Source organism: Armigeres subalbatus, chromosome 2 (genome assembly GCF_024139115.2).
Source record: "Armigeres subalbatus isolate Guangzhou_Male chromosome 2, GZ_Asu_2, whole genome shotgun sequence".
Classification (NCBI taxonomy): Eukaryota; Metazoa; Arthropoda; class Insecta; order Diptera; family Culicidae; genus Armigeres; species Armigeres subalbatus.
The window spans coordinates 316,794,930-316,812,805 of NC_085140.1; the positions used below are offsets into that span (position 1 = coordinate 316,794,930).

Here is a 17,876-nt window from a genome sequence, read left to right on the forward strand (position 1 = left end):
ATTATTCATAACTCGTCGCACCCATAGCCCCGTTGTTCGTTTCGTGGTCTATTACGGGAAAAATCGCTGCACTTTCTCAGCCAGAACGAAAATCCCAAAACTCCGTCAACCGCGACTGAGAGTTCTGTGGTTCGTATCTTTCTCTATTTTTTTATTTTTTTCTTTTCCTCGGGCGGACCTACTTTTCAATTTTCAATTTCACCCTTTTTCGCCTAATTAGAAAGTCCAAAACTAGAACCTCCTTCCGAACACTTCAGATAGGTACCTACCTACAGAAGCACTTTGTGTCTTCGAAGAGTTTCCTCGTGCACAAAAGTGAAAAGTCATTTTCGTGGCTTTCTGTGCCGAGAAAAAAGTTTCGCTTGCCTTTGTGACGGATTGGTTGTGCACGTTGCCGGCCGTGATCGCAATTCCGGAAGATGATACAGCTTGTCTCGAAGAATTGTTTGCCCTTTTTTCATAGAACTGCACGACCATGGTGCGGTAGGAATGGCAGAGTTTGAGTACGAAGGTCGCTGAGAAGTAATTTAATATTCAGTCTAATTTAAAACAATTTTTAATTGATTTCAATGTCGCTTTCACCACTTAGAGACTAATCGGAGTGAATCGGAAATCCAGATTGTGTGGATTCACGTAGTAGCTATAGATGAATTTTAGAAGGCCCCAATTTTTAATGCTATCTTTAACAACAGTTTATTTAAGACTATTATATACATTATAGCACATAACCTTATAGTATTCTGCCGTAATCTGGAAAAGTGACGTAACAGCCATTTTACAACATGCATGTTTTCCATTTTTCTGTTAAAGAGCTAGACGAGTAGTACTCGTTAACACCATTTTTGGAAAATGATTAGATTACGGCAGTATTGTTCAACACTTTTTTTTAATATTATGAAGTAAACACTTTAAAAAAATGTTTTGTGTATTTGTAACACTTCTGGTTGCGATGATAAGAAGCATGCCATTCAAGCATGAATAGTAAAACATATATAATTGTCTGCACATCCAATAAAAACCACCACACTATGTTTTAGTCATAAAGCTTGCGTGAGAACAAGTGAAACCAATAACCCTTTCTTGTAAACATCCATTTAGGAAGTAATAGAGGCTGTAATTAGTAACATTAAAACAAACGGTGCCATTAGTGAATAAAGTATTTATACAGAAAGTAAAGAATCCATTGAGCAAAAACTTTTTAGAAAATTTGATGTAATTAAATAATAAGGGGTTTGAATTTAAGAAGCACCACTCCTCCTGCATTTTAACAAAGCTGTTCATGTTCGGTTCCAATCGAATCAACTCTAAACTCATTAGAACGATATGGCTCTCTGGTTCGCCGCAATCACAGGAAATTAGACAAAGTTCAATCACAAAGTTACATCCGCCGCATTTCCTGCGCTCCTTCTCCTTCCTTTATCTTAATGCTACATCGCATTGAACTAATGGAATTGACAGTCATCTGTACTCATCAACCGCGCTCCGCGCTAAGTCCTCTCAAGTGGATCCTAATGGCTTTAAGAAACTTTTGCCGAACTCTAATCTACATCTAATTGGTTGAAAATATTCCGAAAGATGCTGCCGCACTACCCCTCGCGGCATCATCTCATCTACGCAATTAAAGCTCCCCCGAGCCCGTACCGAACTTGCCGCAAAGTCAATGTACTTTGGCTTCCTCCCACAAACGCCGGAAAACTTCAACCCAGTTACCATCTGGTTCGTATTCGTACCCCCATTGTGCTCCATCACATGGATACCATTCATCTGGATTCCTCCTATCTGGTGCACGCAATGAAATTAGTGCCCTAATTAGATTTTTATTACATTCCTTCCGAAATGGGCACGCAAGCCCTGTGCCGCACTCCTGACGAGCGAACCAAGACGACGACGCGACGCAGTATCATCATCGCACACATTTATTCTCATTTCACCCGAACCAGAAGACTTTGTCGTCTAACCTTTCTTTGTATCTTCTTTTCCCATTCCAGAAATGCCATCCGAGTACTTCCCGACCGAAAGCAAGAAGCTAACCCATTTTCAGCCCGATTTGACGCAGAATACGGTGGCCATAAATTACGAGTATCCCCTGACGCCACACCACCAGCCCACCTCGCAGCACCATCTGCTCCAGCAGCAGCAATCAGCGCACCACGGAATGTTGACGACGACGGCGGACAGGACAGGACAACATCAGCAGCAGCAGCAGCACCCAGGAGGACATCACCAGAGCAATTCGCTCAAAAATTCACTGCCATTCCCCCGATCCAACTCGGAGCACCACTACGACGTTCCGCATTTGTGTAATAAGTGAGTAGATTTTTTTTCCTTTGGGTCAATTGTTAAACCAAAAAAACGTAATCATTCGTGCCGGCTGATTTATCCTGAGGCAGGGTCTTCAAACGGTTCATCAAATTGTATTCCATTCTTTTTTAACATTTCTTGTACGGTGTGGGTAATTAATTACCCACCATTAGGCTTCGGATCTCAGAGTTGATGGTGAAACAATGAACTGTGAATCCCTAGCCGGGCTCAGGCGATCGGAGCAAAGAACACGGTTCAGCGATTTATCGCAGCGTGATTAAAAGCAATTAAGGCATCTCCTCTTGTTCACATCCACTGGATTTCAATGAAATCCTGCAGTGCCTAGTCAATCTGGGACACCATCACGGTCTCTGCGGGAGATGCCACACGCCGAAAAGGATTGTGGCCACCATCGCCAACTCCCTGGTGGGAAGCGGCCACACGGAGAACGCCAGTGATCTTGATGATGTTGACGGGCGAATCAATTACTGGGCTGTGTCTTCGGGTTTCTTGACCAAATGTAGAAAGATACAATTTGCACCTTTCTTCTCTGTTCGCGGATTTGTGATTGACACGCTGAATGGGGTCCGCCCGTCCGTGCACGGTGACCGAGTAGTGGAGGTGTGGGCACTTTGACGGAAAATGAGTTATGGGCAGCTAATTTGCATTGAGGTAAACGTGATGATGTCGTTGCAAATTAACCGACAGAGTGAATTGAAATATGGTTGTCGGTTAATTTGTTTTTTTTTCCTCTCCCGTTAATTTCAGGAATATGAAGAAACGTGGGATGCTGAAGACAGAAATGGACAATGGCGTTGATGAGATTCGATGTGGGCGAGAAGCATGGTGGGGTCATGGATTTAAAAATTGTCGAATAGACGCATTATCACGTTAGACATATTGTTCAATGGGTTAGCAATAACTTCAATGTATTCAATAACAAGGAATATTTTTGTGAAGGCTTCATCTGTCAATTCGTTATTGGACACAGTCTTCTATTTTTTTGGTGGCATTACAACCCCCAATGGGACATTGCCGCTTCGTAGCTCAGTGTGAGCACTTCCACAGTTATAATTTGTGAGCATTGTTTTGGTCTTGCTTTGTAGCCTCTTACCACTAAGCTGAGGGAGGCCCCGACTAGACACAACACATCGCTTGACTTGAGCGTCTGAATACCTTTGAGCTAAATCTTCTGAATTATCTCGAGAAATGAATTCAAATTTTCTAGGTAAATTTTTCTGAATTTCTTCGGGAAAATTCTCCCCTCTAACCTTCCAGAAGGAAGTCTTATGAATTCCCGCCGCCGTATGAAAATTGACCACGCCGACGTATATTTTTTACTTGTCAACTCTAGATTTTTCTAGCTCCTGTCGGAAATAATCTAAGGGGAAGCTCTAGATCCCTTGTTGTACAAAGTATACTCAGACAAATAAAACAATATTTGATCAAACAAAAGCCACCTGATTCGCAAAATGAGGGAATTCTTCTTCAGGGATTCAAGGCATTGCTCTTAGAACTTCTTCGGCAGTTCATACTAAAATATTTCGGTCTGAAAATATTTTTCATACATTAAATCAATTCCACAAGCATTCTATGTAGTTGAAACAGTAACCCATTCTCACTCGGTAACCCATTGACACCCCCAACGACGGACACTTTTTGTCTTTATCAAAGAGATTTTCAGCCCTCGGCTGGCTCATCTCTACAACGGAAACTCAAAAATCTTTTATTGAATTTCTTTATGAACCAATAGGGCCACGGCAGGTGTTTTCGTCTGTTCGAAATAGCCTCGAAAACCCATATAAGGGAGCGGCTTTTTTGTAAACGTCATACGTACCAAATCGTAAGCTCAGGAGAAACGTTCTGCTATATTGGAGTACTAGCAAATGTACGTTGCTTTCGTTGGTTTTAGCCCCTACGACGATGGACGGAAATACCTGCCGTGTCCCTATGTCTACTTCTAGAATGTCGTTAGAAACTCTTTTAGGAAAATTTCGAATTTTTTTACTGTAAGTCCATTGGGAAATCCAAACGAAATTCAATCAAGAATTTATACAAAAATTCTTCTGATTTTCAAACCAGGAATTCCTTTGCGAATTTCTTCAAGAAATAAAATCTTTCATGAACTCCATCGAATATTCCCACAAAAATTTCGTCGTGAATTCTTCATGAAGCAGTTCCTTGAGGAATTTTTTGGAGAAATTTCCAGGAGAATATGTAGAGATATTTCTGGAAGAATTCTTGAGGAATTTTTGCGGCTATTCTTGTACGTAGTTTTATGAAAATTCTTGGAGAATTTCCGAAAAAAAATCCTGTAGCTTCTTGGAGAAATTATGGAGAAGTTTCCGCAGGAATTGCCGGGGGAATTACTTAAATGATTTCCAGTTGAATTTCCGGGGAGATTCTTGGGAGAATTTGTGAAGCAGTTCTTGGAAAAACTTTCGGGAGAATTCCTTAAGAAGAATTAATTTCCAGAAGAATTTGTGAACGGTAGAATCCTTGGAGGAATTTTAGGGTAGGAATTTCCGGGTTAATTTCTGGAAGAATTGCCAGAGGAATGCGCGTGAGATGTGGAATTCCATTTGAAGGATTTTTTGGAGGAACTCCAGAGAAATTTCCAGGAGAAATTCTGTTATTTAAGAAGTTACAGGACTTCCCTGAGATTCCCAGGAGCAAACTTCCGGAGGTATTCTTGGATGAACTTTCTGAGGCATTCAAATAGGAACTTGCGGAGGAATTCCATAAGCATTCCTAGAGAAACTTCGAAAAAAATTTCTGGAGAAACTCCTGGAGGAGCTTCCGAAAGAACTCCTGGAGGAACTTCCGGGGGAATTCTAGGGGAACTTCCGGAGGAATTTCCCAAGTAACTTAAGGAATAATTCCCCAAGAAAGGAGGAATTCCCGGAGGAACCCCCGGAGGAATTCCCGGAGGAACTTCTGGTGGAATTCCCGGATGAATTCCCGGATGAATTCCAAGATGAACTTTTGGAAGAATTCCCGGAGGAATTCCCGGGGGAACTTCTGGAGGAACTTCCGGAGCAGCTTCCGGAGGAATTCACGGGGGAATTTTCGGACAAATTCCCGGAGGAGCTTCCAGAAGAATTCCCGGAGGAACTTCCGGAGGAATTTTCGAAGGAACTTTCGATGAAATTTCTGAAGGAACTTTCGATGAAATTTCTGGAGGAATCCCCGGAGGAACTTTCGGAGGAACTTTCGGAGGAACTTCCGGTGGAACTTCCGGAGGAACTTTCAGAGGAACTTCCGGAGGAATTTTCGAGGGAAATTTCGATGAAATTTCTGGAAGAACTTTCGATGAAATTCTGGAGGAACTTTCGAGGAAATTTCTGGAGGAACTTCCGGAGGAATTCCCGGAGGAATCCTCAGAGGAATTTCCGGAGAAATTTTCGAAGGAACTTCCGGAGGAATTCTCAGGAACTTTTGGATGAATTTCCTGTGGAACTTGCGGAGGAATTTCCGGAGGAAATTGCGGAGGAATCCTGAAGGAACTTCTGGAAGAATTCCCGAAGGAACTTCTAGAGCAATTCACGAAGGAATTCTTCGAAGAACTTCCAGAGAAATTCATAGAGGAACTTCCGGAGGATTCTACGAAGAAACTTCTGGAGCAATTCCCGGAGGTATTCTTCGAGGAAATTTTGATGCAATTCCTTCCGGAGAAATTCCTGGTGGAATTTACGGAGGAATTTGTGCAAGAATTTCTAATGCCGAACCACGTCGCCGCGCAGCTGACTTATCAATTAACTGTTGATCATATGGCCCCTGCAGAATTCTCGAAATATTTTAGTTTTGCGCTCCTTTGCGCATTTTCCTCTTTCGATCTTTCAAAAGCGTTTGTTCATCACCGATCATGCCATAAGCAAAAAAAGTATTTTGAGCAATACGCAGAATGATCGCGCGACCATTCTAAATTTTGTGTTGCGCTTTGCGTTTTCAATATTAGGTGAATTAGTTAGTGTGCCTTTCTATTATGTTTTGAACAACGCACAGAATAACTAACACAATATTCTATCCTTGCTAAGTTAACCAAAATGTAGAAACTGAAGGACGGTTTAAATGCATCGTCTAATGGAGAATACCATAAACTACGATACTGATGGATCTCGCGTGGAGCTGGAAAATCAAGAAAAGGAAGGAGTCCACAGGTCGGCGCCAAAAATGCTCTTTCCTAAAATCTGTGGGACCTCAAGACCGGAGTACATCTGTTTTGGTTCTTGAGATGCCCAAACAGACCTTCTCCGATGCAGTGTTTTGGCTGTTGGTCATTCGGACACAAACAGGCTTGCTGCAAGGCCCAAAACTACATCTGTTGGAATTGTTCGAGTATACCCACCCGATCAACGAGGACATCCCGAAATTCTTCGGTAGATCCAACAATCTACAACATGGCATCTTGACACGATCATGCTTAAGTTATTAAGCTAAGAACGATATCCAGAGGTTGACTACCGCTACGAAGCCGTCCAAAAAATCTATTCCCCGCCAACCTGCCAGCTCATCCAACGCCAGTGGCTGACGACGTTTCTGCCTACTAATTGAGATGCGAGTTGGTTTTAATGTTTCCAATACTCCCAAATGAAGGCTTACTAACACATTCCCCGATTCTAAACCCCCTGAAATGCCTCAAATAACCAGCTTGTAACTAACAGAAAAGGTGGTGAACCTCCCACCTAGACCTAACAACTTCTTCGATAAGCACCCAAACATCCCACACGCTACAACCACCAACATCCCAAGAACTACCTACACTACTGCAACATCTGAGCCGTTGCCTGATCCGGAAAGTCATGGTGGCTCAAGACCGGAAGCTGTACTCCAACCGGAACCTATGGACCGTCAACGGAGTCTGAGGACAGCATGGAATGAAGAAAACATCCACGAGCGCTGGTGGTTCGGACATCATGACGCCACCGGATCGACCGGGTCGACCCCAGCACTCAGTGGAAGATGAAACATCAAACCAAAATAGTCGGTCCAGATCCCCCGGTAGTCGGGGTACCCCCAGTGCGGACGTCTTTCCTACACCGGAGCTGGGGAGCACCCCTCGACGCCTGGGAATAAACGGAAGAGGGACGCTTTTCCTCTATAAGCAAAATGTCAAGCGCAAGGTAACAAGCCTCTGACTTACGGGTACGCGGTATGCATAGTTTTTCCCAGACGTGGGAGTCAAGACATCGAGAAGCAACGTGTCAACCATGCTGCTCAACTTTTCTTCTGTTAGATCGTTGGACGCTGTGATTATTGCTAGCCATTCTGGGCTAGGTAAGTCCTCCTCTGGATGACTCCGAGGGTGTCGAGCTAATCCTCTCCAGGGCGCTTTTCGGGTATCCCGGAGACTCCTACCCGGTACAAATGTTAACCTGGCTACCATTTCTGCATTCGTATATCATGAGGCTAACACGATGATACTGTTATGCCCAGGGAAGTCGAGGCAATTTCCAATCCGAAAATTGCCAAGATCGGCACCGGAAATCGAGCCCAGCCACCCTCAGCATGGTCTGGCTTTGTAGCCACGCGTCTTACCGCACGGCTAAGGAGGGCCCCTGGATTATAATTTATTAATCCTACATTTTCCAACTTCTTCTTTTGATGCTCTCCCTGGGTACATTCATTTCATTTATTTAGCTTACATCTAACTGAATCACTACCACTGAATCAACGATAGCGCCCCACGCTCGCCAAGTCGTTCTGTACGTGGCAGCCCACCTCGCTCGCAGCGTTTCACGCCTACTTGTACCTGTTGGATCGGAAGCAAACGCCATCTTCGCAGGGTTTCTGGCCGGCGTTCTTACAACATGCCCTCGTAGTTCATCCTTCGCCGCCACACACCGTCTTCTTGATCATCGCCGAGTGCACCTCTAGCAGGGTCTAATAATCACCCAAATCTGATCACATAAGAATCTCCCGTTGATCACAGCACCCCTCCGGATATTTCCAGGGGATACCATCCCAACGCATAACCTGGTTTCTTCTCCCCGACCAACACAACTCGACTGATACGTCGAACACATCTCCCCTACCTTCCATCGGATCGTAAACTTCTGTCTCCAACAGCTTCTTGAATGACCTTCCCAATGTGGAGCTGGGCTTCGTGGCTATGCGGCTAGCGACGTCAATCGTCTAGCTAGACGCATTTGCTTTGGAGTGTGGGTTCCATTCCCCCACGGTAAGGAGGAAACTTTTCGTGATCGAAAAATTCTCCACTGGTCCACTGAATGTTATGTATCCTGTCCGTTGTCTAATGGTAGGTGATCAGTCTGTAAAACCTTCGATCGAAGACGGAGTTCCTGTCTTTTTATTTAACGCACAATAGCCCGCCGTGGATCATTGGCCTGTCAGAGATCGATCGTACTTGACTCCATGGGTCGTTTTCTCGGAGAAAAAGAAAATTGAATGATTAGGGTAGGTTCTCAAACATTCAACATTCCTTGACGATAGGGGTCTTTTTGAAATGTCCCGTTAGACGTACTCCTGTGCAACGAAGACCTCCCAGTTGACGAGGTCTGTCTCCGAAATATGTTGTTTCTCAGTTAGCATGGTAAACGTCTATTTACCCTGCGGCAATCTGATCCCCGAGGTACCGCCCTACTTGAATCGTTCGAGACGGTGGGCTACTCAACAACGGTTCGCCCTCTTTCTTCCATGGCCACTCCGCCACTGCCATCAACCGCTAGCAGTCGGTCTATTCTCGATGGCAGTCCATTTGGTTAATTCGTCCCGATAAGGTAAGTGCCCCTCAGGCCTTCAAAGAAAAACATTACGAATTCAGGTCAGTAAAATGTGAAGCCTAGAGGAAACAGTGGGAGGATTTCCTCGATTTGGTCAACCCGGTTCAATCCGCTGCCGAACTCTGGGGGAAAGTCAGCGTGCCTAATGGCAAGCAACGATCTTCCCTCATCCACCTAGATACACCTGATCGTACCATTGCCGATCCCCCGGGTTACCAACACCTTGGGAAGTACTTTGCCGGACTAGCGTCGGTTAACGACTACTCCATAGAGTTCCAGCGGACAATTAGGTCTCCTTGTATTTACAAAATTCTGGTTTTAATCTACCGTTTTCTGCTGCCAAGCTGTCATTCGCCCTCACAATGGAAAGTCCTTAAGGGATTAGCTACCCTTTCAGTACACATGTTCCACATAAGTTACTACAACTCATATGTGATCAAATTTAGTCACAATCAAGTTGCTGCAATCAATTTGGTCTGACTTGTGCTGCTCGGGTACCTTATACTCAAAATCCTACAGCCTTCCGCAGTAATGAACCTAATATTTATTAAAAAAAATCATCCTAATAAATATTGAAGAAAAAAAATACTGCCTTCCGCCAAGATCCGGTTTATAAAGTTGGTCAACCAAATATGGTCTGACCAAACCGCTCCAATTGAGTGGCGAAAAAGTTTGGTCATCTTCATTCCTAAGAACGGTATCTCCTCTCGGGGGGATGTCACGGAGTACCGGTCCATCTCGCTGACCTCATGTGTGTCCAAGGTCGTCATGAGGTTGTTGAAGCGGGCGCTGTATGACTAGAAGCAGAAAATAGACTCGGATTATGTTATTTCTGGATATTTTCAAAGCCTTTAACAGTATTTTTCGGCAGCATCCTTGCTTATGACAGGAAGTTCCTTACAGGGCGCTCCTTTCAAGTCCTACTTAGCAAACAGGCTTCAAGGGCTATACAAAATGTTTTATACAAAAAAAAAAGTTTCGCCTTGGGACTACCACTGTGCCTTACTTTGGACTTGGGTTTAGTATTGATTTTGTAGCCTTCCTCGGGCGCACGGAATGGACTTTTTGATAGATTTCTTTCGTACCTCGCACGCAGGATATCGACAATGAGAACTTCTGCATGTGTCCTTTACAGAAGTGTCCGGTAATGAGAGGTGCCCGGCACTGGGAAACCTCCACCTATGTGCCTGTCCATATAATTAAAGAGGAAATAAATGGGAGAATAAATTGATATCTAATAACTATGAGAATGCTATTCAATCAACTAACATGGCCGGTTCTAGTTAAACCGATAAGCCAACAACCTTGACAACCCCTCCAATCGATTATCAACTACCGAAAACTAGTTCATGACCCCACCTTCCACTCCACCAATATCAACCACGAACATCGAAATGCCGGTGTTGTGTTCATTGCTCACCCCGTTCTGCGCTGAATCAGGTCTCTGATGGAAGCACATTAACAATTTATAATAACATAATCTATATTGATTAAATGCCATTTAGCTGGGCGCCATGAACATGAACGAGAGAATGACGGGCGGCCAACAGAGCTGCTGGAATTACCGAGCTGCCATTACCTATAAATTAAGTGCCGCCCGAACCTTTGGAAGACCTTGTCAGGCCAACAAAGATCCGTTAGGTTAGGTGGCTGAGTGAGTTGTTCCGTCATTGTCGCTCGAACAGGAGCGGTGAAATTGAATAATTGCTTCATCATCGCCAAATACAAGTTGCCATCGGTTGTCCTGAGCTCCACGGCCGGCCGGTTGAATTGAACCAAGCAAGGACCGTCAGGGAACAACGACACCATCGCGGCCTCGTTTACGCGCCCGCGGAGTTGTCTATTATTATTCAATTAATTACGCTTTCCCGAGTTATGACAGCTTCATAAAGGGCCGATTTGATTGAATACCCGGGGGAGGAACGAACCGCGTAAGTGGTGTCACCGTTACCGAGTCGTATCGTGAATTGGTTAGTTTATTGGTTTTTGTGTAAGAGTGGTAATAAAGGTTAGACTGTGGTGCGTTCCATTCTTGGAAAGTGCAGCGTGCAATTGTTCAATTGAGAGAAGCGCTCTGTTGTTGCAATAACTTCTCACAGCCACGCCGCCGCGCCGCATCGAGCAAGATCCGTAGCAATCATTCAGGATTATTAGCTTTATACGGCTGAGGAGCTGATGCAGCGCGGACGAAGAGAAATGGCTTTATGGCGGCGGCGTAATAATATCGCACATCATTTGTAATGTGCGCGTACTTATTCAATTAATAATAATTTACGACTGTAATTACAACATTTGTCATCCGGACGCCCGACATTAATCTACGGTGCTTGTCTTGAGCGGGCAACGTGTTTCATATTTGCGGCGCGAAAGAGCGAGCGAGCGGTTGCAATTTACTGCCAAGTTGTTGCATTTTGACGAGGTCACACGCTGTGCTAGCCAGCGAAGAAAGTAGCGTATTGTCGGCGCATGATTAGGTTAACAATGATGGCGATGAAGATAAATCAGCAAGATTGAATCAATGGAGAATGGCCATGCTTTACTATAACATCTATGGAAGATTGTTATCATTTACGCGAGTTAATTTAAAATTCAGTAATAATGATCAATGTTGTCCTTCACTTTAACAAAAAAAAATGCACACCAAAGCTAGATGCACACGATTTTTTGCAGAAAGTGTAAGACAACACTGAAAAACATGTATCTGGATACTAGAACTAAACCTATTCATGCTTCGCTTTTATTGAATACGCATATTTCTGGTTACGATTACGACTTCGTGGTTGAGCGAATTGCGTAAAGAAATACTGAATCACTTACATGGATAAATCCACATATGAGCTTAAACATTTCAATGATCAATTACGACGCCAGTAATTGATAACGGTCATACATTCTGAAAGCATACACTGTTTTTCAATAGTTACACATCTCCCGTAGGCAGGACCAAACAAGTCGGTCATAGTTCATTATTAGTCATCGGAGGTTAAAATGCGTCTGGGGGGTAAGAATGGGTCATCGCTCTCACCGGCAGTCTAGAGGTTGGATAGCAAAATCGTTCAAAAAGGTCTCTTATAATTTAGTTTTTTTTTCTCAGATATAATCTACACGGAAACAAATGCATACCCACAATCATGAATAAAAAATCATGAAATCATGAATCATGCTAGTTCATGAAATCATGATTATAATTCATGATTTCAGGGACATTATTCATGGTACTACCGAATCTTCAACAGTCGACAAAATGCATAACCGGTTATACTTCGAACACTCCCTTCCCAAGAAGTAAGAACGGCTGAAAGGTAGCACGCCGGACTGTCACTCGGTGCACTCGAGTTCAAAACCCCTGTTGAACTTTTTTTTATTTTTCGATCTCAACAACCAAATCGTAACGCATGCATCCATGAAATCATGGTTTATAGGGTTTCTTACCCCATTCCCGGCCTAACATGCGTACGACTGCATTATTTAATTGATATTTATGACAGGAAGCAACTTTTTCTGAAATTTGTAGGCTGTATAATACTGCATTGGGGTTCACTTCTGCTTAAAAAATAGCTATTCGTGCTAAATATCGTTCAAAGAAGCTTTTATTTGATTTAAATTAACGAGGTGCAGCACTCATTTCAGTCATAGCGATTGCCATTCCGGCATACATAAAACCAGTTCCCGGCCTAAGCTAAATTTCACTCAATCTCTCAACATTTTACTCTCATTCTCTCTCAGGATGGTAGAAAATGCGACGTAAACAAAAATATGCACGTTCCACGACAACAAGATGCCAAATGGTATTATTCATAATCATTTGTATTTGGTTGAGAAGATATTTAAACTCATCCAAATTTCTTCCAAATACTTTAAAACAATATTTATTTCACCTTTTAAAATCGAGAGAACTAGAAATAACATGATAACGTCAACATATTAGACAATTTTCCTATTAACGATGAGGGATAATTTTTATAATCCTGGCCTTTTGGCAGCACGGTGCGGCTAGAAGTTCTTGGGCCGAGGTGAATTTTTGCTCGGTTTGTGAATACATTTTAAAATGCATTCTAGTATGTTTAAATAAGTTCTAGTGAAACGAATAAATAAGAATAATTGAAGTGCGGGTGTTTAGAATTATGGTGTGGTGATTAACAGCTTCATGCAATGGTTGTATCGAGCACTGTGACGATTTTCAGGTAGGTGTTTATTCGATAATACCGTTTTGTAAAAGTGGAAAGAATCACTTCGGCTCAGTGGTGTGGCATCGGAGAGTGAAATTTTGAATTCTACATTTTTATTTTCTACAATTGAATCAATTAGGAGTAAAACAAGTGATAGAAAAATATTGAGTATTGTGAAAAATAAATGGGAGACTTTTTAAAAATTATCAACCATAAACCTACGACTTCCAAACAGTTTAAATCATTAGTTTTCTGTGCAGTGAGCCGGGAACCGGGTCCATAGGCCCAAGTAGTGATTTACCCTATTCATGGTGTATTTTCATAAAATGAAAACATGAATTTTTTTTTTTGGATTCATGAAATCATGAATTATTTTCTCATTTCCGGGAACGGATTTTTACCCGTGTATTCTACAAGCATTCTCAGTGGTTGAAACAGTGACCCATTCAACCCCATTTGACCCATTGCCACCCCCAACGACGGTATTTGAAGGAAGCGAGGACCAAATAAATGCATTTTGTGACTACTGTGTACAGGGATGGAAGTCGGGAGTCGTAGTGGCTTAATTTTATCGAAGACTTTTTTCTTCTTATTGGACCAATTATTTCCAACAGCCTCCAAAATGGAACACAGCCGGTAGGTAGGTTCACTTGGTGTCCACGCTCTCAAACTTCTCCATCAGATTGTAAAAGTCTACCTTCATCAGCTTTTTGTGGAGCTCGCTCTTTACGTTGATGAAATCAGTGTCACGGTAACTTCGGTATTCAAATGGTTTCCCTCTCCTGGCTTTGGAGTTCTGTAGGGCCATGATGCACGAATCAGTATAGAGGAAACGGGCGATCTCGAAATGCACAGCGTGGACTGTCAGACAGTTGAATAATACAACCACTAAATCCGTCAAGGCACTTGTTTTCGGTAGCAAGATTGAACTTTTCACTGATTCTACATCCTACTGGCACGCAACGATTCGAGCTTGCGTCCGTAATTCCGTAAATCCTCATGTTCGTCGATTATTGTGCTCAATCTGAAGAGTGGGTTGGCTTTGGATAAAATGTCCTTCCACTTTCGTTACCAAATCGAATCCCTCGGAATTGCTTATGGAAAAAAACAAAGAAAAGAAATGAGGTTTTTACGCCTGTTTGAGCAAGACATGTGTTGATGGTCTACTCAAAATGGTTTTTCCTCATCTTAAGACTTCATTAAGCAAACGCAGATGTAGTTATTTCTAATAAAATGAAATGAAATTTCCAGTAGCTTACCTCCGTATTCTCAAGCATTTCCCCATCCCTAATCGCAACGAATGAACAGCTGTAAATAATGTCGGTGATCACTTCTAATCTCGCACACTGCGCCTCAAAAATCTGATCAGAAATAACGTTCACAATTTTTTTCATTTTATTTTCACCGTAGTAAGGCTGCTGCTGCATATCCAATAATCCATATCAACGATACAATCGAATGGTATTGGTCTTCCTAAGCAATGTCTTCTCACTTCTTGATTGTTGGTAAAACTTGTAGCAACAAGATTCCATTTTTCGACCTAGGAATTTGTTTATGCATGCCTACCCTTAATAGCCAAACTTCTTGGAAAAATATTTTTAAATAGGTATATCAAGAATGACGCCAGCAACGCAAGGGGGTCATAGATGGTCATGAATTTACTCAAAACTTCCCGTTTCGTTGGTGTCTGGCATCCGGAAAGCAGTTCTCCAATGCGAGATGATAACTTGAACGTAAATATATCTGTTTCAGTTCCTTTAAAGCATTCTCCAAACTCAGTTTTAAGCACCTCTCGGCAGTCCTGGTTTCATCCACGCACTCCAGAACCTGCATATCTTCTACTTAGTATTCTTCCTCGATAGTCGATACACCGAACTGCTTTTCTAGAAACCTGCCTGCTTTGGCGTTCTTTCACAGACTGCGCGCAGTATTGTGACGAGTAAGTTTTGCGACTGTGAACGCCGTCCTTCCGCATGATCATCTGGCTATGTTGATCTTTCTACGCACCCAAAACTTTGTAGAACATTTCATGGATGTCTGCCACGATACGACAGCAATCTTGTGTCTACGAAATCCATAGAGCACCGTCCGCACTGATGTGAATAGATCAGATCCAACAGTCGCTACAGCCTCCCATACGATTCTAACCTCCCGAGTTTTATGGGATATACTTTACTTATGGATCCTGTACACCTCCGGTGGTGCAAAGGGCCGACTTTAACCTGTTGCCAGGTTAGATTTCGGTCGACTTCTTTTATTTCTTTATTCAGGCTTCGCCGCCATGAGCCTCTGGGTCTGCCTCTGCTGCGATGTCCCGCTAGGTTCCAGTCTAATGCTTGTTTACAGATTTCGTTTCCGCCCCTACGTAGAGTGTGGCCGACCCAGCCCCACTTCCGATCCCGAATTTCTGTTGCTATCTTTCTCTGGTGACAACGACGATGGAGTTCGTTGTTTGAGATCCAGTTGTGAGGCCACCAGGCCCGAATTATATACCGCAGGCATCTGTTAATGAACACCTGCAGCCGTTGAGTGTTCTCCACTGATACACACCATGTTTCGCTAGCGTATAACAGCACAGATTTAACGTTAGAGTTGAAAATTCGTATTTTGGTGCATTCACTTATCTGCCTGTTTTTCCAGATATTTCTTAAACTCGCAAAGGCAGCCCTTGCTTTCTTGATCCGTGCGCCTATGTCGATCTTGGTACCGCCGTCTGACGCCATTTGGCTATCAAGATATTGGAAGCTTTCAACATTCTCCACTGGTTGCCCGGCTACTGTAAAACTGGAAGGAGTCACCGTGTTTACATCCAACGATTTGGTTTTGTTGACGTTGATGACTAAACCTGCCGAGGAGGAGCGCTCGGCAAGGTCGTTGAGCTTACTCTGCATATCAGAGCGCCGTTGCGCGAGAAGTGCAACGTCATCAGCCAATTTGAAGTCGTTTAGGTGCTCCATGGTTATAGGCTGCCATAACAGCCCGCGGTTTGGTTCACGGTCAATCGCATCTACCAGAATCTCATCGATTACGATGAGGAACAGTAACGGTGATAGAATACATCCTTGCCTCACACCAGCTACGACCCGGATAGGGTCGGACAGGACCCCATTGTGCAGCACTCTACACTAGAAGGCCGCGTACTGTGCTTCGATGATGCCGATGATGTTCTCAGGAACGCCCTAGCGTCTCAGTGCGCCCCACATATTGTCGTGGTTGAGACGGTCGAAAGCTTTTTGTAGTCAATGAATACCAAGTAAAGGGACTATTGGAATTCGTTGACCTGCTCCAGGATTATGCGGAGCTTGACAATATGGTCCACACAGGATCTTCCGGCCTGCTGCCGCCGGAGAGTCGCATCGATCTTCTCCTGAATCCGGGCTAGGATAATTTTGCACAGAACTTTGAGAAAGGTACACAGCAACATAATGCCTCGCCAGTTATCGCATACAGTCAGGTCACCCTTTTTGGGCACCTTCACTAAGATACCTTGCATCCAGTCGACCGGGAAAGTTGCGGTGTCCCAGATATTACGAAATAAACGATGCAGTAGTTGAGCGGATGTCATGGGGCCAGCTTTGAGCATCTCGGCTGATATGCGGTCGACCCCTGGGGCTTTATTCGATTACGTGTTATACGTCGGATCTTAGGCAGATTATGCCGAGGTGGTGATGGGATTAGCTACCGGGAATATTGTCAGATACCAGTTTTTTGGAATCTTTCTGCAAATAATCCTGTATCTTGACTCATAACGTGCCCGATAGTTGAGGTTTTTGATCCATTCCCTTCTCCAAACAAATCAATCGCGTCATAGAAATGCCACTTATGTCTGGTGACGTTGCGTTGTCCGTTGTTTCGATCGAAAAACTTTCCCACGCGTTTATTATCTTTAAGCAACGATTTCAATGACTTGTAGATTTTCAAACATCCAGAACATTTCATTCAACGCTGCGGAATTCAGGCTGATTTCACCATCGCTACTACAGGAACATGTTCGAAGAACATGGAATACACTGAAGGCTTCCTCCGTGATTCTTGGACAAAAACTGTAGAGTTTATCGGCAGGTTTTTCAATTAAAGGTAATACGAAGTTGTAGAAGAGCCTAGCTCTGAAAGGTGTGAACCTTCGACATCGCGTTGACTCTCGTTTCATATTACACACCGGCAGACTTCAGCGATACAATTTTCGACTACTCCTTGTACTGCTCTGCTGCCCAGTCCAAGAATAACAGAAACTGCTTTGTTATCTCAGTGTTGAGTTCCGCCGAATATGTGAAAACAGTATCTGAATCTGTTTTCTGAATTCATCATACAACAATTGGCTGTGCATAAAGCTACGTCCATTTCTGCCACTTCCGCAAATAGTTTCTGCATAGATTGAACTCTCTAAACACTAACCAACGATCACTTATAGTCATTGAGTTGAACCGCTTACAAGCTTCGACCAAATTGCAACCTTGTTAACAAACAACACATCCTCGAACTAAAGTTCTTGAATCTGTCTTTGACACCATTCCCGATGCACTGTGTGTTGTACTGAGACTGGGGTGGCATTGCGCACATCGACACGAAACGAGTAAACCATGCAAGCTGTCATACGAAAGAGCTTTCGAAAAGAGACGCGCAATGAGACCCCTGATTTTTTACCCGACAACAACTCAGTAGT

At 43.4% G+C, this 17,876-nt stretch overlaps 1 protein-coding gene across 4 annotated transcripts in view; it reads left to right on the top strand.

The window, feature by feature from the left end:
* Positions 1–17,876, top strand: part of LOC134212637 (netrin receptor unc-5-like) — a 909,680-nt gene that overhangs the window by 858,269 nt on the left and 33,535 nt on the right. For all 4 annotated transcript variants that reach the window (XM_062690661.1, XM_062690659.1, XM_062690660.1 and 1 more), the window contains one exon: positions 1,989–2,307. In XM_062690661.1, coding sequence (XP_062546645.1) covers positions 1,989–2,307 — 319 coding nt within the window. The remainder of the gene's footprint in view (positions 1–1,988; positions 2,308–17,876) is intronic.